The sequence below is a fragment of the Enoplosus armatus genome, chromosome 6 (assembly GCF_043641665.1).
Source record: "Enoplosus armatus isolate fEnoArm2 chromosome 6, fEnoArm2.hap1, whole genome shotgun sequence".
Taxonomy (NCBI): domain Eukaryota; kingdom Metazoa; phylum Chordata; class Actinopteri; order Centrarchiformes; family Enoplosidae; genus Enoplosus; species Enoplosus armatus.
The window spans coordinates 5427227-5450215 of record NC_092185.1 but is presented as its reverse complement, the minus strand read 5'-3'; the positions used below and the strand labels follow the sequence as shown (position 1 = coordinate 5450215).

The window sequence follows — 22989 nt, the reverse complement described above, 5'->3', positions numbered from 1 at the left end:
TTTATGTTACTGGACCAACTTGAGATCGTAACACTTCGACTGTGTAGAAATCACATTACAGATAATCACCATGTTAGAAGCCAGTAAAGGGACTAAAACATGAGTCTGAGAGGTCAAATGTGAGACTTGTAGGCTGCTTTAGTTTCCGTTGCTCTGCTGCTGCACTGGACTGTTGTGGAACCGGCTTTGCACATGAATAATATAGTTATTTATTCCATATATTTCGGCGTAACGGCGCAGCATTAGCCGATGGTAGCCAACTAGCATTAGCCTGAAAGTGTGAATTGAGAACTTGTACCAGCCCTCTGTGGTTTTATTGACCCAATAAAACTGTTTCTGGGTGAGCAGAGTCTCCAGTTTTAGTGCAGACGCTGTCACTGTGTGCTGCCTTGCCCACAGGCTCCTTGGCACAGTGATAAGTAGGTCTGAATGCCATCTGCTCAGTTCAGCTTCAGCCTGTGGAGCTGCTCCACAGCCACCAGACTGCTGCAGCGTGACACAGAGAATTCAATTTGATTAAATGTTTCATTATAATAATGATTATTTGTTCAAATAGTCGTGTAACATTGTCTGTTCTATTCTAGTTGTATTCTACTTATTTGTGTTTATTATGGTAGAATATTTGACTGAACAGAAAAAACAAACTTTTGCATTATAATCTATTGTATTCCACTGCAGTCTATCCTGTACTGTTGCAGTGGTGTCTACTGTAGTCGACTCTATTGTGTTATTTTATAAGCCTTTACTTTCTTGTTCTTTCTTCTCTATTCTGTTTAATTCTATTTAAATGTGTTATTTTGTATTTTCCTTCAGTTTTTGGAAACACTTACTTTAAGTCCCTCTATTTAGCATTTATGGACAGTATACCAACAATCATTAAATGGTTTCCAGCGACAGGTGGCTGCTCATCTGTTTCTATTTCTAACGTTCATTTCTCTCGCTCTCTCCTCAGGTCTGACTATCAGATGGAGTATGACAGATACCCAGATGACCACTATAACAGGTACCGATCATCTATTAACTTCATTGTTTGTTTCATTTCCTGTCTTGTCTCCTAGCTTCCGGTTGCTATAGTGAACATAAGTCAAAGGTCCTGGGCGGTTCACACAGCCATTGCAGTGTTCGAGGAGGTCATGTGACCTGACAACACCACAGATATCAGACTAAAAAGATGATCCTTGGTGCAGAGATACGTTAACTAGCTTATAACTAGCTTACTTTATGTTGCTGCAGCTTCTATGGTGACAGTTCTGATGCTTTGGATATCAGTATGATGATGCAGATTATTAAGTTATTAATATACAATCACAAACAATCACTAAACCATTTTATCTTGACTTTGTTGCTCCTGAATCTGATTTATCAACATGAATTAAAACACATCTTTTTACCTAACTATGTAATATAATATATATCAATATTTACATATTTTATTGATTATTTTATTTGGAAGAATTAGCTTGTTATCAATAATATCGTCATGGGAAACTAGATTGTGTGTAATCATGTAACTAATTGTGACTCTTGTGTCTTGGATGAAGAACTATTGTATTGACACGCGTCTTCAACGCCCAGAGTCAGAACTTCTGTTACATCATATTGTTATAAACACATAATAAAACACATTGTGACCCGTCACCATGACTCTTATTACAGTAACATGACTGATCCTTGTGCTGTGCAGTAGAACTGATCTAATTAGTCTTCTTCCAGCTCTGTTGGTCCTTATATTATAAAACAGGTCAGATATTTGCTAAAATGCAGGTGTTGTTTTGTATTAGTGAAGCCTATTTAGTGTGAACGGAAGCCAGCAGTCAGTCTGTTAGCTAGATAACCAGCCAGCAGCTCATACTGAAGGAGATGTTACCGTGGTTACGAGAGCTTCTACCTGATATGTTGTTGTGATATTGAGATGTGTTAACAACAACACTGCGAGGATACATGGCAGCAGATTTAACAGTTCTTTATGAATGTTCAGGAGAGCGGAAACTAGCTGGCAGCAAGAGAGCAGAAACATTTTAAAGTTCAACTAAAATCACATCTAGTCATTCACTTTTGCAGTAAAAGATAATGTGTTTTTTAAATGTATTGTATAATAGTTTTTTACTAGTAAAAGGAACAAAAAAAGGTATTTCAGGGTATTTAAATACTCTCATCTCTGTGTTTGAGTTTGACATTGGCTGGCAGGCTGAGCCCCGGCAGGGGAACAAGAGATAACATAAACAAACTTGTGCTGTAGTCTACATAGTAGTAAGAACCACATCAGTATCTAAACGGACTAAAGTGACATTTGCAGGTACATTTACATGCTGTTTAATTAGTGCTCTAGCGAGCTAACTGACTTTAATAGTGCACTTTTCCCCACTGAATGTTTGTTTTGTCGCTCATTCAACAAGTTAAGGTGCAGGACAAGGTGCGTGTTCTTGTTTGTAAGTTTGTAAGTAAGATGGAGACTTTAGCAGGAAAGCTAATGTGGGTTGTTGTGAAGCTGCTGTCCGGCTATCTGCCAATAAAAGAACAGTGATTACTGCTTCATGCAAATATTTGATTCTCATACATAGATAGAACTAACGGTATTCAGACGAAGTAATCCAAAGAGAGGGTGCGCCATCATGAAACAAAAATAATAAATATCAAATATAAAGATATCAAATATAAAAAAGGAAATTCTCAAAGGAGAACACAGTACAAGTGATTTATAGAGCAGTTGTTGCTGTAGCAGACAAAAAAACATGCAATTTAATTTCAACTGGACTTTAAAAGAGAAAGTGTTTGAGAGAGTATCATGAAGTAAGTACTTCAAACTACCGGCACTTGAATACCAAACATGTGGAAACACATTCTGGTTCTGGAAACAAAGTACTTTTTCATGAACCAGTAGTCTGCGGTGGCAGCAGGAGAAAATAACTGTCCACTCAGAGCTGAATACTTAAATGGTGCTCTGAATGCACGTTAGACAAACAGGAAAAGACAGAAAAGACATTCATATTAAAGCTGCTGCTGGAAACTGAACTGCTCTCGACGACCTTCTAAACATATTTTTCTGAGTGACTCAGACTGCACATTTTCAGCTGAGAGGAGGAAATTGGTCGTCCTCTCTGAGAACATGAACCTGCCTCAAAACTCTCCATTTGTGTCTGGCACGCAGTGGCAAGCAGGTTTCCTGTTTGATGGCAGCGACTCTGAGGTTAGGAGACAATCCCCCTGTCTCAGAGAGCTGTTTGCAGTTCCAGGAACAGATGAAAACTGTGAGTGGATCTCAGTTTGACCTTGTTGTGTTCAGCTTTCAGCCAGTTGAAGAGGCATTTTGTGAGGATGAGTGCAGCTGCTGGCCTCACCGCCCTCCATCCATCCACAGCTCAGATTATTCTGCAGGCGATAAAAGACGGAAGGAACAAGATACACCATCAGTAACAAAACACAGTCATACAGAGAAGGGAGAGAGAAGATGACAGACCTGAGGTGGGGAGATTAAAATCACATCACCAGGACTTATTGAAACAGAAGAAAGTAAGAGTGCGATACAGATTGAAATAAGGTTGAGCTGGGAGATGATGATGATACAGAAAGAAGGGATAATGGTCAAGAAAAAGTGGAAGATGAAGAGAACAAAAAGAAAAAATAAATATGAAGGGATAGTCATTAAGTAACCAGATAAATAAGCAGAGGAAAAGTCAAAATGTACCAAAGTCCCATAACAGGATAATATATTGTGACACAATGCTGTAAAATGTGAATGTGCACCATGGAGCTGAAAATGAATCACAACATGAAACTCATCAGTTGTGACTTCAAAAAGAAAAAAAATGTTTGTTTACATACATTAAATCTGAGAGGACGTTATTAAAGGGAAACCCTCATGTTAACACTACGACCTACAGGACAAAGGTCACGCGACCAACAGAAATAGTGAACTAAAACAACTGCCGTCTCAAAATATTATTGTTCTGGTCCAGAAATTTTAAATCAGTTCGTGTGAAGATTTTTAAATTCAGGTTTGTGTCCCAGCTGATGTGTGTTGGAGAACGTTACTCAGAGTTCAGACATTTGCTGTTAAACTTAAAATTAAAGTTCTGGAGAGCACAAGAGTTTAAATGAGTGCAGAGCAGCATGTGAAGGGAAATAACAACAACATTTGTTGAGAATTAAACTCTTTAAACTGAATTAAATTTGCTCTGATGCAGAAAATAAATACACAACTAAATTAACTAAATTACATTCAATTAAAATAACCCTGATGCAGAAAATGAAGTGTGTGTGTGTGAGAGTGTGTGTCCTCAGTGTGTTAACTGCTTTAATCAATGTTTACTTTGTTTTATTTACTTTTAGTTTTGTTTTTTAATTTAACTTTCTTCATTTTCTCATTTTTCTTCGTATTAATATGACATTCAGATTACAGAGCAGATTGGCTGCCGTGATGGAGGGATTTAAGAGAGAAGTGAGTCTGAGAAAAAGATGAGATAAAAAACAGAAGTGAGAGTCTGAGAGAAAGTAATTTACTGTTTATTTGTATAGGGACAAGTATTCAGCATAAACCAATGCCACACACTAATAATAGATAAGAGAGAGAAACAAAAGGAGAAACCATAAACCATCCAAATGTAGAGCAGAGTTTAACCAAATTTACTGAAATTTACTGAGAATCTGCAAAAGAAAATGCGAATGAATCCGCGTTTCCATCCACTACCGCTAGACGAATATTAGAGCTCATTCTCCAGGCGGTGCCACTAAACCATCGCAGAAGAAGAAAAGGACACAACCCGATGACGTCATTAAAAGAGCTCCAGTCAAAGCTCAAACGATAGAAAACAGGATGGAAATATGACATTTCTGTTAGTTTCATGTATTAATGTGAGGAAGGTTACATACTCTTCATCGCTCCACACAGACCTGATGTTTTCAGCTCGTCACGTGCTTCATGTACGTCATCTTTTATTCATTAAGTCTGTTTCATTTTGTCTTTTTATCCAGACACCAACTTTTCCTCCTCAGTTAAGAATGGATGTTTTCGTCTGCCACTGTTTTTAGCCTCCTCGGTGGAGCTGCTGCTTCAGTCGTACGTCAAACGTATTCGCAATACTTTTGTTTCTTTTGTCGTTTCCAACTGTTTTTATGCACAAATTGAAAATGTGCATAGAAACATGTGAGTGGAAACGCAACAGTAGAAGAATCATTGAGGAATCAGAATCAGATCAGTGAAGGAGAGAGCGGCAGCGTGAGGACAGTTTACAAACAACTTTCAGTGTGTGTGTGTGTGTGTGTGTGTGAGTGATGAAGACACAGGGACAGTATATTGTTATCTTTCCTCTGTGCTGCTTTACATGAACCTTGGCATGTCCTTGTGTTGTCTGTAGCAGAAGCACTGCAGTGTTGCCTGCTGTCAGCTGCTCAGTTACAGGATCACACTGGACTGAATATAAGATGATGGTCTTTTCTGGGACTGTTGTTTGGAAAAGGTGAGGTTCATCTTATATATTGAGGACCAGACATTGATGTATTCACAACAGCAGGTGTTCTCCGTGAATGTAGAGAGAGTTTAAACCTTGAAATAGTGTTGCATTATGGGTCGTTTGTAGCTATACTGCAGTTAGGCCAGCGAGTCTCCAGCCTGATAATGAGACTGAATTGTTTTTTGATTTGATTTCATCACCTTTCATGTTAACTGTTTTCTGTTTGTGAGGGAACTAGAGGCTTTATACTATGGTTTTCACACATACATATACAATCAGATTCAAGTCAAAAGAAGTGGTTTGCATACGGTGAGTTCAGTACAGACTGTAGAAACAGAGAGCAGATACACCAGTGCAGGCAGAAGATTCACTTTTGATGTTTATTTCCGTTTATCAAAATGTTTTTTTTCATTACTACATTTGCTAGTTTTAATTTTAGTCCCAGATAAATGTATTATTCTCAGTAACAGCACGCTCTGCTTACAAAACCGGAGCGAGGAAATAATCTGTGCTCTAAACACATTTTTATAGGAGTTCTGCTGCTCATTCACAGCCTGTAAAACTACCTGACAGCACTGAAGGTGACACGGCTCTTATTTGTGCACAAAGAGGACTCAGCAAATTCAAGACAACAGAGAAAAAACACTCTGCCGGTGTTTGTCGGGGGAAATGTGCCACTATGGCAATTTAGTGTGAAAGAGTTGACAATTCAGTGAATGCAGGAGTTGAGTTGGTTGTAAATCATGTCCTCTCTCTCTCAGCCTGTAATTCGTCCTCCATCAGCTGCTCTGAACCCACCTGAGCTGCTCGCAGGCTGCAGGTAAACCCGAACACACACTGAGACGCAGGGTGATTCAATACTACACCCCAGCTACTACACCGGCCGACGAGGCCTCGTAGATCGTTCATACTCGTAAATAAATGCAATAGGAACAAAAACAACTTCTGTTACTGAGTGATGGAGTAGCTGGAAGGATAAACTATCAGACTATTTTGATACTCGTTTCATTCAAGAATGTCCTTGCTGCTCACAGGAGCAACACAAGGTTTATTTGACGAAGACATTACGTCACAGACTACTTTTCTCTATCCCAGCAAGTTTTCATTTGAGAACCTGCTCCAAACCCTGTCCCCTCTGGCTGCAGTGAAGAAGTGTTTATATGGTTGTTGTGAATGTGAAACAAGGTGATCCTGAAAAACAGCAACCTTGCTTACTCACTTGACTTTCCCCAGATAAAGGTTAAATAAAACATAAATGCTTAACTAAAATGCAAAAAACTGGAAACAGCAGTGCACTGACAGCGCCTGACCGCCCCACCGCGGGCTGGAAACACAGATCTCTGCAGGCAGCCAAGGACGGGTGGAGGAGGAGGAGGAGGAGGAGTATAACTGTATGTTTGCTGTAGAATAAGAGACAGACGATGAAGGAGAGGAGCAGAGGACAGAGAGAACAACAGACGAGTGTAGAGAGAGAAAAAAGAGGCTGACAGCATGAAAAACGAGTGTGTTGGCAGCCGGCAGCCGCTCAGATAGACGCTCCGCTCAGTTTCCATCCACGCTCCCCTTCCTCCGTTCTCTCGTCTGCATCATCCTTTTTGTCTGTTCAACACTTATTTCCTCACACATGCCCCCATTTCACACCCAACAGAGACGCCCACATGATTCATTTGTATAGTGCAGCTCTGGTTGTACTTCAGTTACTGCAGGACAATCTGACTCTGCAGCTTCTGTCGTTTGTTCAAACGTCTTAAATTACCGACATTTGAAGATGTGATCATGTAAATAATGACTGTCCTCTTTAAGTGGAAAAGGTGCACAAGATGTATGAGGAGACTGTCCTCCCAAGTGCCCAAGAAAGACGTTTCTTTACGTTAGAGCCCTCCAGCGGCCGTAGAAACTATGACTCTTGTCCGTCGGGAGCAAAGGAGGAAGTAGTGTGAGACTTGAACACAGGAGTTTCCTAAAAACAGTTAACGTTGGTTTCTTTTAACCCCGACCACGATCGCTCGCTAACCTTAACCAAGTAGTTATTATCATAACCATTGCGGCAAATGTCCCCTAACTTTAATGAGTCTTAACCTTGTTTTTGTGCATAAATCTGACCAAACATTAACAACAGCGTTATACGACAAGTCCCCCAAATGAAACAAGGACGACACCCTTCGTCTGAAAAATAAATCTGTTTTATGACACTGTGGTTAAGGTTTGTTTGGGTTTAGGCCCAAACACAACACAAAAAAAGGTTAGGGGACCTTCATCTTCATGGTTATAACAATTACTATACTACAAACTACTATACTACAAATACTATATATATATATATATATATATATATACATACATATACTAATGGTCATACTGTTTTGGTAGTTAGTATACAAGAATAAGAGTTTTCAAATGCATCTCACTTTCTTCATCAGCATCTGGAGTTTTCTCAGTTGCCATGGAGATGTGCTTTAATAATTAATCAATCAATCATCAATCAAACTGTGACTTTCGAATGCCATTGCCAATGAAACATAACAAATATTCAACATTACATCTTTTACCATCGTCACATTTTGGTTTTACTGACTGTAACTTGAGTTAAGAGCCTGGATAAGATGTTTACATGTCTATCCTGGTTTATATCGGAGTAGTCCAGCTAACGTATCCAGGTTTCTGTTGCAGAAACGGGACGCTCCAAAAACCCGGTAACAACCAGGACACGAGTGCACAGGTGAAGGCAGTCTCTGTCACTTTGTTGACAGAAGACGGTTGCGGTCACCAGGTGTCAAACACAATGAACCTCTGCCATCTTTTTTTACATATTTTGTGCACCTCACCTGTTTGTCCACATGTAACAGAATATTTGACCCCTCCAGCCAGCAGAAGGACAATATTTCATGCACACTGACTTCTCTGAGATCATTTCCCAGGAATGATCTGGAGTATTTTATATTTTCCTGGAGAATTACGCAGCTTCAGTGTGTGAGGTTAACCGCACAGCCGGGCCGCCTCGCTCTGCAGGAAGGATGTAAAGCTTGGCCGTGTCAACACAGCCGTCCTGTAAATATTTACAGCCGTTTATCTGCTGGGCTGCGGATTATCAGCTTAGCGAGGTACAGTACCCCCAACACCCCCCCCCGCCCCCGGACCAACACACACTTATTCACACACTCGCCTGTTATCCTGATGTGTTGAGACTGCAGGGACAAACACAGCAGAAGGTCTGAGTGTGTATGTGTGCCGATCACACCACCTCACAAATCAAAAAGTTGCTGATCGTATGTTAATCCTCTGCTGGGCCGCTGTATTTCTCTGTCACTGCAGTAAACTGTTTGTGTGACACTTACAGAACAGCAGAGCTTCACAGAAAAACATAAAAATAAGAATACTGAACTTTATAAGAAGGAGATAAACATAGAGACTCTATGAGGAAAGTCAGATCTCTCAGGCGCCATCGGACCAGGAGGCTGTAAGTTTGTCACTAATGAGACAAACCTCCTGTTCTTTCTGAGTTTTCGGTATTTTTAGCTTTTCTTTTACCTAGAATCTGTTTTCTCCTTTCTTTTATGAAAACCTTTTACTGAACTTGAACTTGAATTTGAACAACTTTCTTTTTAAACCTTCTTCTTTCCCACAACGCTGGTCCGTCAACATTGACCTCATCAGAATGAACTGTACTGCAGTTCAGCCCACGTGTTCTGACTGGCGGTCCAGTTTTGTTAGGCAGAGAACTACGGCTGAATCCAGATTTGATCAAGCAAGTCAAAATACTTAAACCCAGGAACATGGAGGATTGCTGCCGCCCACAGAGCGGCCTCTAACATGAAAATCCTCTGAGCTTCATTACATGGTTTTTGTGGCACACATGATATCGTTTTCCTCGGGCCTTTGAGGTGTAAATGTGTGTTTCCGTGCCGCTAAAGCAGCTTTTGAAATAAACCGACTGGGTGCATGCAGGTGTGTGTTGCATGAACGTTTGTGTGTGACAGTGAAAGAGATGAAGTGTATTCATGTTTCCCCTGCAGTCAATCCTCCTCCAGCTGTAGATGGCTGCTGTGATAGACAGCAGAGGTTGACAGGAAGAGGAAAGGCTGCTCGTCGTCCTCCCCATCGCCTCCTCTATCGCTCTCTGCATCAAATTGGAGCTGTCAGTCAGCTCTCAGCCGCAGCACAACACACTCTATCAGGCCGCAACAACGGCGGGAGGAAACACGGCGTCGGCGTCAGTGAGCGGCGACGGCTGTTAGAAAAGACGAGGAAAAGCAGGAAGCGCTGAAAGGAGGGGATGTGGGATTATTTGATGAAAATGAAATCAGTGCCGGTTATCCGTTCTTATAAGATAAATTGCTCTGTCCTTCATAAAGTTTCAGCTCACCTCGAGCAGGTAGCGCAGCCCGGCGGAGGCAACAGCTGTGCTGCAGGTTTAAGACCAAATTCACTTTCAGTTGACTTTCAACTGCAGCTACATCATAATGTTAGAGCTTTCATTCTCAATTAATCTCCTAATAGATCATTTTAGCACTTTTATAAGAATTAAGGGGTGTTCTAGTTTTCTAGTTTAGCAGGTTAGTGGACAAGCAGAAAAAACGTCCTTCAGGCAAAGGAGCTGGGTTTAAACACCTCTGTCGCCCTGCTGACATGTCTTTAAAGGATGAGGCTGGCGCTTCCTCATATTTATATTTATATTTATATTTATATTCCATTAAAAAGAGCTGAGCTGTACTGAGAGACGAGGCCTGTCTGTGGCATCAATGTGAACTGAATATCTTTGTGCTTTGGACTGTTAGTCTGATATATTTCACCTCGGGTTCTGGGAACTTGTGATGAGCATTTTTTAATAGTTTTTGGACATTTCATACACTAAATGATTAATTGATTAATTGAGAAAGTAACTGTTATTAGCTGCCCTAATATCCATCATCCCAGATCTGGCTAGTTACAGTAAATGCATCCACGTCTCTTCTCTGCAGGTCATGAAGCATTCTGGGAAATGCAGGAAATCATTGACTGAAAAAGAGAAGGAGAGAGGGAAAGAAGGTTTGATAAAAAAAGTAAATTACAACACTTCACCTAATGTAAGAGGAGCAGAACCAGGAGTGGAGCGGAGCCTTCCTCCAGCTAAAGGTTGAACGTGCAAATCAAACCGATGGAGAAGGAAGTTTAATATGTAAATATACGATTCTTAGAGCAGCAACATGAATGCGATCCAATTACAGCCGACCCAGGTGCCTGAATATGAAAGAGCAGTGATGACGGGACAGTCGGAGTCTCTCCGTGTGTGAACAGACAGGTCATCATTCATCCTCCAGCTCCTCTCATTCATCTTCCTACAAGCAGGCATCACTTCTGATGCACCTGATACCTGCTGATGGTGTGTGTGTGTGTGTCTGCGTAATCATCACATTATGGGGACATTAATCTGTTCATACACTCACATTATGGGGACGTGTCTCCCGTCTAAGGACAAATCTATCAGGTCTATTATTATATTTTACTACATTTTTCTTCTTGTCAACAAATCTCATGAAAGGACCAAACAAACAATGAATTTATCTACTAACAAATATTGTCCATGTCCTGCTGCCTCAAATGCTCACTAGAGCAGCAAATGTGGATTCATCCGCTGCTGAAAATTGTCCCCAACAAATGCACTATTTCCTCCTGTTTGTTTGATGAAAAATTACAGTGAGCAGCTGTTTTAGGAAATTACTGAACCTTTTTTAAAAATGAAACTATATATTTGTGAGGTGTTTTTAAAGATTTACGTCTTCAGCAGGACCCAATGGGCTGAGAGCTGCAGACAGGAAGGCGGACTAACATGTTGTTTTGGTCTTTTCATGGAATTTGTTGACAATAAGAAATATAGAATAACACCAGACTTCTGCCAGAAATCAGCATCAGTCGTGTTGACACTTAATATTGATCATCCATCCCTAAAGGAAAAAAAAGAGTGGCGGAAAAATGAGTCATTTAGGCATCAACATGCCTTGTAGTGGATTCATTTTATGCCTTCCACATTTAAAATGAAAGAAAACATCAGTTTAGAAGAAGCAAAAGTTTTTTGTCTGTATTTCTTTGTAAACTTTTATTTCCGTACATATAAATGACTCTTCAGTTTGTTACCAACATAAAGATTAAATCTGTTCATGACATAAATTAGCCTCCACTTCATTACAGTAATAAAACAGTCAAGACGCAGTCAACGAGCAGCATGTTGCTGCATGAACACGCCACAGCCTCGGGCAGCGGTGCATCATGGGACTCTGTCTGCGCTGTGTGTGTGTTTAAAGCTTGTGTGTGTGTGTGTGTGTGTGTGTGTGTGTGTTTTGCAGGGTGTTTGACTACCAGCGTGTCCCCTCCTCAGTCCCAGTGGATCCCAGTCCCGTCAAACGGCCCCGCCCTTCATCCTCCTCCTCCTCCTCCACTTCCTCCTCCACAGCAGCTCTGAAGATGAAGAGCAGCAGAGCTTCCAGCAGGAACAACAACACACACACCTCCTCTTCTAACAGCAGTAGCAACAAATGTAAGAGATGCTGTTCTCACACACACACACAGCTAATGTGTCTCTTAATTTCTCATTAGGACACATTTCATCTGACTCACTCTGAGATTTGAATAAAACTCTGTCACAAGTAGTCAGTCTGTCCTTCCACCAACGTATTTGCATTAATAAATACGTTTTATTGGAAACATTATGGAAGCCTATAGGGGACTATATTAAAATGATAATGTAAACTTGAAAATGAAAATGTAATTCCGCAATAGCATTATATTTTTCAACATATGTATGTGTTATCTGAGTAAAAATGAAAATGGAGATGCAATAATCCAATTTATGTTTTCATTTTCACGTACTCATTAAAATTAAAATGGAAAAAATGTTTTACATTTAATTTTCAGCAATATTCAAATATTAATTCAAATTTGAAAAAAATGAAAATGCAATATAAACAATGTAACCTGATCCTCCATTTATGCAAGCAAGATTTAAGTCACAATTAAAATTAAAATGCAATTGTCCAACAATTTGAAAATGAAAACGGCATTTGATATTTAATTTTCAAAGACTCAACCTGAGGACCTGACAGATGTCAAATGTCAAAAGTGTAATGCTATTTTGGAATTACATTATCATTTTAATATATTCCTCTATAGGCTTCCATACTTGATGCCTGTTTGTACAGAACGTGGCTGAACTAGAGATTGTGGCATTTGGTAAATACTGAAAAAGTGAAACATTTAGCAATTAAAAAGCCAAATATTCTTCTGAGGAGTTGGTGGAGGCCAGAAACAGAGCTAGACTTAGATTCAGGTGATTGAGTTGACACACATAATGCACACAACAAAACCGCTGATGCTAAAGATGGGCGGGGTTGACTTTTTCAAAGCAGTGGTGGAAGACATATTTAGATCCTTTACTAAAGTAAAAGTACCAGTCCCACAGTGTAAAAATACTCCATCACAAGGAAAAGTACTGTCTTCTATAAGTTACTGCTAGTACAGAAGTATTGAATCAGCAAGATGTACTTAAAGCATCAACATCCGTAGTGATGGAAAACAGTGAGGAAATGCAGGAAATAAGCTAAAAATTAAAAAACAAAACAAAAAAAAGCACCTGTTTTTGTGCACAAACCAGAAATCACATACCCACAATAAACTATTCTTGAACACTTTTGACTTTGACATTCATGATCCTCCTCTCAAAGGTAACACTTAGTTTACTACAGAAAGGCAGAATTAGTCTAAGCTCCCAGCCGCTTCCTGTCAAGTGATTATTAAAAAGCATCAAGTTGATTCTTCTTTCCATTATAATATTTTTGCACTAGCATGTTAATTGTAAGTATCACCTCTTCTAGCATGCAAAAGTACGTGTTGGATGTTGGATGTATTTTATCTCCATAAAGCCAACTGTCCAAGGACTGTCCTGATTCTGATTTTTGTCTTATGCTTTTGTTATTGATAATAAAAGTATGGATGAGTATGTGCGGTTTTAGATATCTGCTGAGATCCACATTATAAATTCATTATAACTGGGGTTACGACCGCAACACTGCGGAGTGTGTAGGACAAAAAGAAATACTATGACTGCGAGTGTGGCAGAAGCAGTTCAGACAGTGTGGGTTCAGATGTTAAAACGCTTTTAACCAGAGAGGGCAGAGGTCGATACGCAGGGGTGTTTAATGCCTCAACCTTCTCCAATTAAAGGCTTTTAAATTTCAAACTCACAGCGAGAGCCTCGGCATGGGCGTTCACATTTGTACACACTTGTGGCCGTAATATTTTATCTGTAAATCTGCAGCGGACGTGAGCTCCGGTGGAAACCTGGAGCACTCAAAGGATTCGAAAACCCTGTTCATGTTGTCTCCCGCCTGTGTGATGGCTTGTCTCGGTGGTAGGGCCCCAGGGTGCTGGAGAGAAGGCGGGTGGAAGGGGGGTGGGGGGGAGCCAGATGGTCTCTTCATTAAAAGCTTCTGTACCGCAGGGCTCTCCTTCCTGCTATAACCCAGCAGAGCCTATCAGCACTCGCAATTAGACTGAGTTAATAGTGCATGGCAAATAAGAATTGTTTATACTAGTTTATTACAAGCCTTAATAGTTTTTACTTCGCCCCATCACAAGAAAATTAGATTGCCTTTGCAAGCTTCCGAGGTCGAAAAGCTTTCAGGAGTGAAGTAGTTTTCAGGGTCGTTTGGTGAGCTGTTGGCGGCACCGGCGGTCCATTACAGAGCACAGCGAGGGCGAGGGCTCGTGCAGTGGAAGGAGGTGGGAGTGCAGCGCTCAGAGTAATTGATGGTGCAGGACTACAGGCTGGATGACTGCAGGGGTCACTGGATGACATCTGCATGGAGCTGTAAAACCAGACTCTGGTCCGAACTGATTTTCAAGTATGTTTTTAGCCAACTTGTGAAGGGAAGATCCTCCTGAAACACATCAGCACTTCACAACGTATGTGGACATTACTCTCATGCGTGAAAATCTTGTCTCTGTAGGGAACGCTTTCCACCAGATGTACGTGCACAAGGACGTCCACATACTTTTGACTCACTCAGCTTATACTGTGTTCACCTTTCACCTCTATCTCTCTCTGCAGTGAAGATGGCGGAGCTACTCGCTATCAAGAGGGAGCTGACAGTGATCAAGGTTCAGATCGACGGCCTGTTGGACTGTGTAGACAAGATGGACAGACAGAGGAAGGACAGCTCAGGTAGAGACAACAAGCAGTTGGATGGCTTCCTGTCTGTCCCTCGCTACTGTTCAGCTTTCTTATAAAATGTTTTACACCTGCACTGAAAACAAACCTCCAGCTCACAGGATGAGAAAGACCTGTGAATTTACACAGTTGACTAATCAGATATTATGAGGACAAATGAATAAGAAAATACATTTCCAGGAACTGTCCCACAGTTATTAGGACACACTGTCTGTTCCAGGTGTCAGTATGAACCTGAATTCAAGTATCCAAAGTTATGGAGGAAAGTCATGTGCGGCACTTTGTAGCTACCTACATTAGTTTTACTGTACTGATGTAAATGTCAAATTTGGGGAAATTATGCATTTTGGTGCATTTGAACAGGGTTATGTACAAGAAAGAAGTACGGTGGCCCCGAGAGCTCAACACACTCCAAATTAAGAAAACCAAATCTTCACCAGCTAACACATGTGCAGCATTAAGAAAACATTAAGTGTGAAAACAACCAGATAAGCAAAATAATTGCTGTATTCAGATCCTTTACTTAAGTAAATGTACTAATACCACACTATAGAAAATACTTCAATTACTTACTATAGGAAGTATAATCAGGAAAATGTCCTTAAAGTATTAAAAGCAGTAAAATGTCCCCTGTGACTGTTATACTATTATATATCATATCATTAGATTATTATTACTCATGCGTTAATGTAAAAGCAGGACTTTGCTCATTTTGAACTATTTTGTATCAGACTGCAACGAATGATTATTTTTATTATGGATTCCTCTGCTGATTATTTTCTCCATTAATTGATCGATTGTTTGGTTTGTAGAAATTCGAAAAATAATGAGAAATGCCGTCACAATGTCCCAGAGCCCAAAGTGACACCTTCAAAATGCTTGTGTTGTCCAACCAACAGTCCAAAACCTCGACATTATTAACAACACATTACAGTTATTACAATCATTCAAAGGAAAAGCAGCAACATTTGAGACGCTGGAACCATTAAATGTTTTTACAAGAAAAATTACTTAAACGGTTATAAAAAAATATTTTTTGTCAATCGACTAATTGACTTAATTTACTAATCTTTATAGCTGTACTTGTATAAACTGTAGTAACGGTAGTTTAATCTATAAAAAAACATATTTCATCAACTCTTTGTATGTTTTGTGCAAAAAACTTTATCTGTAAAGTAACTAAAGCTGTATATATATATATATATAAGTATGCACGACAACAAAAGACTCAAAGTATCTCAAATTTGTACTGAAGTACTTGAGTAAATGTACTTTACATTACATTCCACCACTGTCTATAATACAGACGACGAGAGGATGGGTTCCCTTTTTTCATCTGAAATATGATGTCACACCAGAGGCTTCCCATAGACAACCAGTGTTAATCAATAATCTGTCAATGGGAATCAATCATATCACAGGTGGAAGACAGCGGCTGGTCCAGATCCCAGTTTTATTAAAAAAGAACAATATCAGCCTCATACATCAGTCTGATCCTGGTTTCAGTCCACCCAGAGAACCACTCAAGTCTGAACCCAAGTTTATTATTGCAAATGATCTGCGAGGGACTGGTGATGCAGAGAGAGTCGGTTTGTTTACTATCAGATGTGATCCGCTATCGTGCTGCATCTGTGAGTAATGGTTCAATGACAAAACTGCCGCCAGCGGAGCGTGGATTATGACAGTGAGGTAAACAGCGATAAACACCGGCCTCATAACCTTTCATAAGCTCCCCTTCAGCGCTCAGGAGTTATCTTGTCGTCGACCAACTCTGTGTGTGTGTGTGTGTGTGTGTGTGTGTGTGTGTGTGTGTGTGTGTGTTGGTTTTATTTCTTTACTTTCGAAGGAGAAAATTTCCTTGCGAGGATAAAAAAAAAAAGATGAGGAAATTATCCAAAGTGACATGTTGACAGCCTTCTCTTCGTTGGATGATTTTCTTCCTGACACTAATATTAGAAAACTTCTCTCCCTTCCTGCTGACGATGATGAGGAAGCACGACGGCTTAGTGGAATAATGAAGGTGTGAAAGCCGAAAACTTTAATAACTTTAACACAGCACGGATTTCATATCTGAAACCCAGAAGTTATTGATTTGGTGATTTACAGACCAAAAGACTTCTGGTTTAAAAGTCACCTAAAATTTGATTGAAAAGTTAATGTTTTTTAGATGTAGTCTAGTTTACATGCGGCCATTATTGCTGTATTTTAATGCAGGACATGTTGAGCATTTCAAGCTTTCTGACCATTTCAGAAAGAGACTGAACTTTATTGATTCTTACTTATAAAATCAGTAAAAAACTGTATTGTGTATTTAAGGAATCACTAAATAAAGACACACACAGCTGTTTTAGAGAACTGATTTTTTTATTCTGCTGCTGTACAATGGAATAATCCTCCTTCAAGCCTAAAATTGATCCCGTCTTCAAAGTGGCCTCCAACAGGCTGGTTTATATACTAAAGAGAGCTTGGAACGTGAAGCCACTCCACCACTGTAGGTCTTGTCTCCACTGGTGTTATGGTTTTATGTTTTTGTCCACAATGGAAATAAGCCTTTCAGGTGGGAGCCGATGAAAGGCTGACAGGAAACGAGGGGAGAGAGAGAGAGAGAGGAGGAGGATAACATGCAACAAAGGGGACGTTGCGATTATATGGTCAGTGTCTGAAACCCCCAGGCCAGCACGGTTCTCCAAAAGCTCATTGTTAAGGTATAAAAATATGCAGAGCTCTGCATTCCTGGCTTAATAAAGATAACATTAAAAACAACATTTCTAGGTGAGCCATAGTAGGAGAGCAATAACACAGAGAGAGTCCTGCATTCAGAGAAGTGTCGACACCTCTGAACTACCTTTCATGGTCAAAACACAAAACCTTCAGTCACATTTGGTCCAAAACCTGCAGAGTAAAGTCCACTACAAAGAATACATGATGTCAGTGGTGGTACTCACAACTATAGTAATACTGTGTGTGTGTGTGTGTGTGTGTGTGTGTGTGTGTGTGTGTGTGTGTGTCAGAGTGTCCTCAGAGCAGGGAGCCCAGTGTGTTGGACTCTCCTCACCGAGGTTCAGTCAGCAGTCTGGAGAGAGAAAGTCCTGAACCAGGAGAGGCCAGCGAGGACGAGCCGCTGCACTACCAGCACTACTACCCCCACAGCTACCCCCACAGGGTAAATATACACCCCTACTACCCCCACAGCAATCGCCTCAGAGTAAATATATACCCCTACTACCCCCACAGCTACCCCACAGGGTAAATATATACCACTACTAGCCCCACGGGGTAAAATATACCCCCAGTAACTCCACAGCTATGACCACAGGGTAAATATACACCCTTAATTCACCAACAACTACCCCACAGGATGCATAACCTTTTACAGCTGTACAGTTGAGCTCCACTGTAGAAGATAATGTAATACTGCCATCTTGTGGATAATCTATTATTAACACCAAACTCAACAGAAGGATGCACTGAGTGAGTCTGTTAGTTGGTGTATAAAATATCAGATATTATCAAAAACAAAGAGGTAAAAGATGACATCTTCAAATAACTTGTTTTGACTGACCAACAGTTCAAAAGACTAAGATATTAGATACAAAACAGCCAGAAGCTGAATTTAAAATCTAGAACCAGTGAATTTTTTCTAGAAAAAATGATTGATTGATTAATAGTAATAACCCTGCAGCTTGACTAATCAATAAATCGATAAATATTTCAGCTCCAGGCAGAACAACAACAAAAGACATAGACCTGACTGGCTTCGTGTAGTTCAGAATTACAAATGACTGAAACAGCTTTTTTAAAAAAAAAAGAGGAAGGACGAGTGAGTCTAATTGTAGATGACGTGAAACTAAAATTATGGGATAAACTATTTACCTACTTCAGTCCATCCCTTCACCTGTCTTCTGTCTCAGAGTGCAGAGTGATCTGTGGTGGACGACGTGTTTCCCGACGCCTTGCAGGTCTTTTTATTCAGCACCTCACTGGTTTAAAGCAGGAACGGAGCTTTCAGTGTTTCCGTTTCTTTACAGGGAAACATAATGATATAGAATTAGCCTGCAGGCTTCCTACCTGCCTGACAGAGCGAAGCTGCCTCATTAATCTGAGTGCAGGCAGGGAACAGACCGGCCCTTAATCTGCTGCATTGTTCCTCTGACAGGAAGTGTGTGTGTGTGTGTGTGTGTGTGTGTGTGTGTGTGTGTGTGTGTGAATAAGAGAGAGTGTGTTAGTAATTACCATTTGTGTGTATGTGTGTGTGTGTGTGTGCGCAACATATTGTGTTATTAAGAACACGAAATATTCTGTGGACTGTGGGTATAGACGTGCAGCAATGTGTGTGTTACACCCAGTGATGATGATGGTGGCGATAAGGAAGAGAAGGGGGAAGGCTGTGTTAATGAGGGCTAACTGCAGTGTGTTTTCACTGTCTCGTTAAGAGCTACGTCCTCTGTTTTTCCAGATAAAGCAGCATCAGTCTGACCTGGAGGATGATCTGTGATGCTGCAGCTCAGGTATGTCTGGGACATTTTGTTTGCTATGCACTAAGATGTGAAATGATCTTTAGAAATGATTAAACCTTCATTTTTTTAATGATTCTTGTTATAAGCTGAACACACAACGGTGAATGAGTTGTTGGGTACACAGTGTATACGATGAAGGCCTTGAATGTTAGATAAGACACTGATGTATCAGTAAGTCCGCTGTTTATTCTGAATCAAACGCGATACAAATTATACTGTCTGAATCTGGGAGTGTCAGCAAGCGCTGGAGCAGAAAACTCTGCATGAGTGGGAATGTTCGGGAAATGGGCATATTAGATGGAAAATCCCTGGACATAACAGAAACATTGGTGTCAGAAAATACAGAATGTAACCAAGAGGTGGACACTTGTTTTAAGGACCACAACAGGTAGAGCGAAGACGCACACACACAGAGCAAGTTCAGCGGCTCCCAGGACCAGCTCCATTTATTCTACTCTGTTTTATTCTTCAATAAATCTTCAGTATACCAGACTCTGAAGATCTAGAAGTGTGTTTATTATAGACAGTGTGGTGGGGGGCCTGCATCCATCTGATGCACTCTCACACTGAGACTCTTTAAAGAACCAGACCGGTGGTTTTAGATGGTTTAGCCCATTAAAGGATGAGGCAGGTGTTATATTTTATATTTTTCACATGGTCACACACAATGCCCCCAACCGCCACACTGGCGGCACAGCGCTATGGATGACAGTGTTGGTTGGTTGGTCGGTCCACCACTTTGGTCCAGACTGAAATATCTTGGCAACTGTTAAATGGACACAACATTTTGAGCAAACATTCATGATGCTCATACAATAATAGCCTTTGGTTGATCCCCTGACCTTTCCTCTTGTGCCAACATGAGGACGACTGGTTAAGTCTGAAATATCTCAACAACTATTTGGTGGATTGTCGTGAAACCAAATACCTGCAAAACGAACCCCCATCAGCCTCAGCTGTACTTTGTGCTTAGTGCTAATTAGCAGTTATCACGCACACATGCTAAGCTAAGATTTTGAACATGGTGAACATTACCTTCTAAACATCAGCATGTTAGCATTTTTATTTTGAGCATGTTAGCATGGTGATGTTAGCATTTAGCTCAAAGCACCTCTGTGTGCAAGTACAGTATCACAGAGTTGCTAGAGCAGATGTTAGACTTTACATCTGTCATGTGTAAAAAATCATTCTTGAAACAGCTGGTTTTTAGCAAACAGTACTCAAACAGTAGGAAATACTGCATTTGTTGGGGACTATTTTCAGCGGCGGTTTAGTTTGGACGTACAGTATGAGATTTATTTTTTTGTATCAAGCATTAAAAAGGTTGCTGATCAGCAGCTGACTTTCAGGTGTGGAAGTGTCCTAAAGTGCCCCAACAGCACTCTTTCAAGACAGTCCTCGCTCACAATCTGTATTACAATGTGACAATAACATAATTTTAACAAAAATAAACACGACAAACTGTTTACTGTAAAGAATGAACAATCTGCAGCATGTTTCAAGTTGCTCCTCATAGATTAGTGAAATGGACTAAATCCAAAAGCTGCTTGGAGGTAAAAAGCTGATGGTATGCTTTGGAAAACAATCTGCACTAATGTAAAGTACTGTTTACACAATTTGAAGTTAATTAGATCAGGTGGGCGTTTGTCCATTAAGTATCCAATGCTGCAATGAAGCCAGATCTTTCCCACTGAGCTCTTTCTCTTTAGACAAGAAAACATCAGAACCTTTTGGTTAAACTCACTTGCTTGACGGGATAAATAATTAAATTTTTAGCCATAAACCCAAATGCTCCCTGATAGGATTTTTGAAATGCATATCTGGTGGTCTTTGCTTAACGAACGCAGGTAGATTCTGTTGTTAAAATGTCAGTTTGTACTGATGTAAGGGCTCTGACATGATTGCCTACCTGATGAATTTTAATATTTCTTAGTCTTTGTGTGCAGGAGATTCACAAACAACTTGTTTCAGACTCCTCTCCTGTTCTCTTTCCAGATCCTTCCAGAAACAGAAGCTGGGATGGGTAGCAGCTGGGATGAGAGATGCTTCAAGGAGGTGTTGGCAACATGAACTGCATTGGACTGACTCTCTCGCCCACTCCTGAATCTGTCCGTTACTGTCAGCTTGGTTTTTATTCTGTTGCATCATCTCCAGTTCTGATTTCCAGTCCACAAATCCCTAATGTGTTCCTGGTACATCTGGACAATATAGCTAAACTTCTGTGTTTTTATAAAGCACCAAACTGGCGGTTTTGCATAGTTTTTAGATCATTTCTTACATTTCAGGCAGCCATTGATTTCATTTACAGTGTTTTCAGAACTCTATATTATTTAGAGTTTTATATTATTTTATTATATTTTGGTCTCTCTTGATCTCAATCAAGAATAATTCAACATCATAACATCAATAGTGCACCTAACAAAAAAAGCTTATAATTAAGGACCTATGTGTGGCATATTTTTTGTTCTCCTCTGCTCTTTTAGTTTTTATATTATATTATATTATATTATATTATATTATATATAACTCTATATCCTGATTGAAAAAAAAATATTTTATTCACTAAAAAAGGTAATATTGGCCCCATTTATCTCCCTAACCTTCCCATGTTGGACTCCACTCTGATTAATGTTAATAAAGTCAGTGGCAGCAGCTGGCAGCTCCTTATCACACAGTTTATTTTAATCATTTATGTGTTGTCATTATGTGTAACCAGATGTGTACAAGACCACATTATGGGTCTGTGTTAAAGGCTCAGTGAGCACGGTTTTATGACTCTCTGGGTGAATTACAGTTTAATTCACTCAGGAAATCAGTTAATGTGATATATAGACTCTGGAAATTTCCTGAAATGAGCATTAACTCTGAATACAATTTACATTAAGGGAATATAAATGGGAAGATTACATTTTTTCACCTTGAAACGCTTATATATACATACAACATTTCTCTCTCTCTCTATATATATATATATATATGTACAACATGAGTGAATGTGATATTTCCACCCGTTGGTCGCATGAAGTATACAGTATAGCTGGCAGTTAGCTAGCTTTATACTGTTTGGTTCAGGTTAGCTCACTAATTTGCTGTGGAGTTTAGCTAAGCGATTCCTTTAGCAGCTAAATCCGTTTTGTAAAAGTTAGCTTACAGCGTGGTACAGGGTTTCCTAATGATTTACTTTAGTAGAAATAACAGTTTTGTTCAGGTTAGCCAACACTTCAGTAGCTAAAACATTTTGTTGTAAGCTAACGGAACAGTTTAACTGCAGAAACAGTTGGCGCAGGTTAGCTAATGGGTCAGTTTGACAGAGAAAGTTGTTTGGGTCAGTACAGCTTATAGATCACTTTGGCAGGTAAAAACAAACCGTTCAGGCTAGCAGCCTAAACAGCTGGATGCAGGCTAACATTAGGTTGTAGTCTAGGCTCAAGTTTTATTCCCAGTTCAATCAATGAACTCTACTCCCGGAAGAATGATCAGAGTTGAAGAGTTGTTATCAGCTGACGACTGAACTGAGGCCATCAGATTTAAATGTAAAAGTAGAAACAATCCACCCTACCGTCGTCTAAAATATTCTGGGTTATCTTGAAAACTATTGGACAGATTGCCATGAACTTTGGTATGAATATTCATGCTCCCCAGAGGACGAATGTGAACGTTGTTGATGCCACCCATCCTCATTTGTGTGTTTACGCCATGTCTTTCAGCCACAATGGTTACACTACTTCCTGTTTTCAGTCGTGCTGCCTCCGTCATACTTACTCGCAACTTATGACATAAAGTATGTTTCTCCAGATTTTGGTTGACTGGTTTTAACGGAGAG

At 40.1% G+C, this 22989-nt stretch overlaps 1 protein-coding gene across 1 annotated transcript in view; it reads left to right on the top strand.

Moving 5' to 3' along the window:
- Window positions 1-19144, top strand: part of LOC139286229 (RNA-binding Raly-like protein) — a 35284-nt gene extending 16140 nt beyond the window's left edge. Inside the window, exons 4-8 of the mRNA XM_070906967.1 lie at window positions 953-1003; window positions 11771-11961; window positions 14530-14643; window positions 17661-17812; window positions 19106-19144. Coding sequence (XP_070763068.1) covers window positions 953-1003; window positions 11771-11961; window positions 14530-14643; window positions 17661-17812; window positions 19106-19144 — 547 coding nt within the window. The remainder of the gene's footprint in view (window positions 1-952; window positions 1004-11770; window positions 11962-14529; window positions 14644-17660; window positions 17813-19105) is intronic.
- Window positions 19145-22989: the final 3845 nt, after the last annotated feature.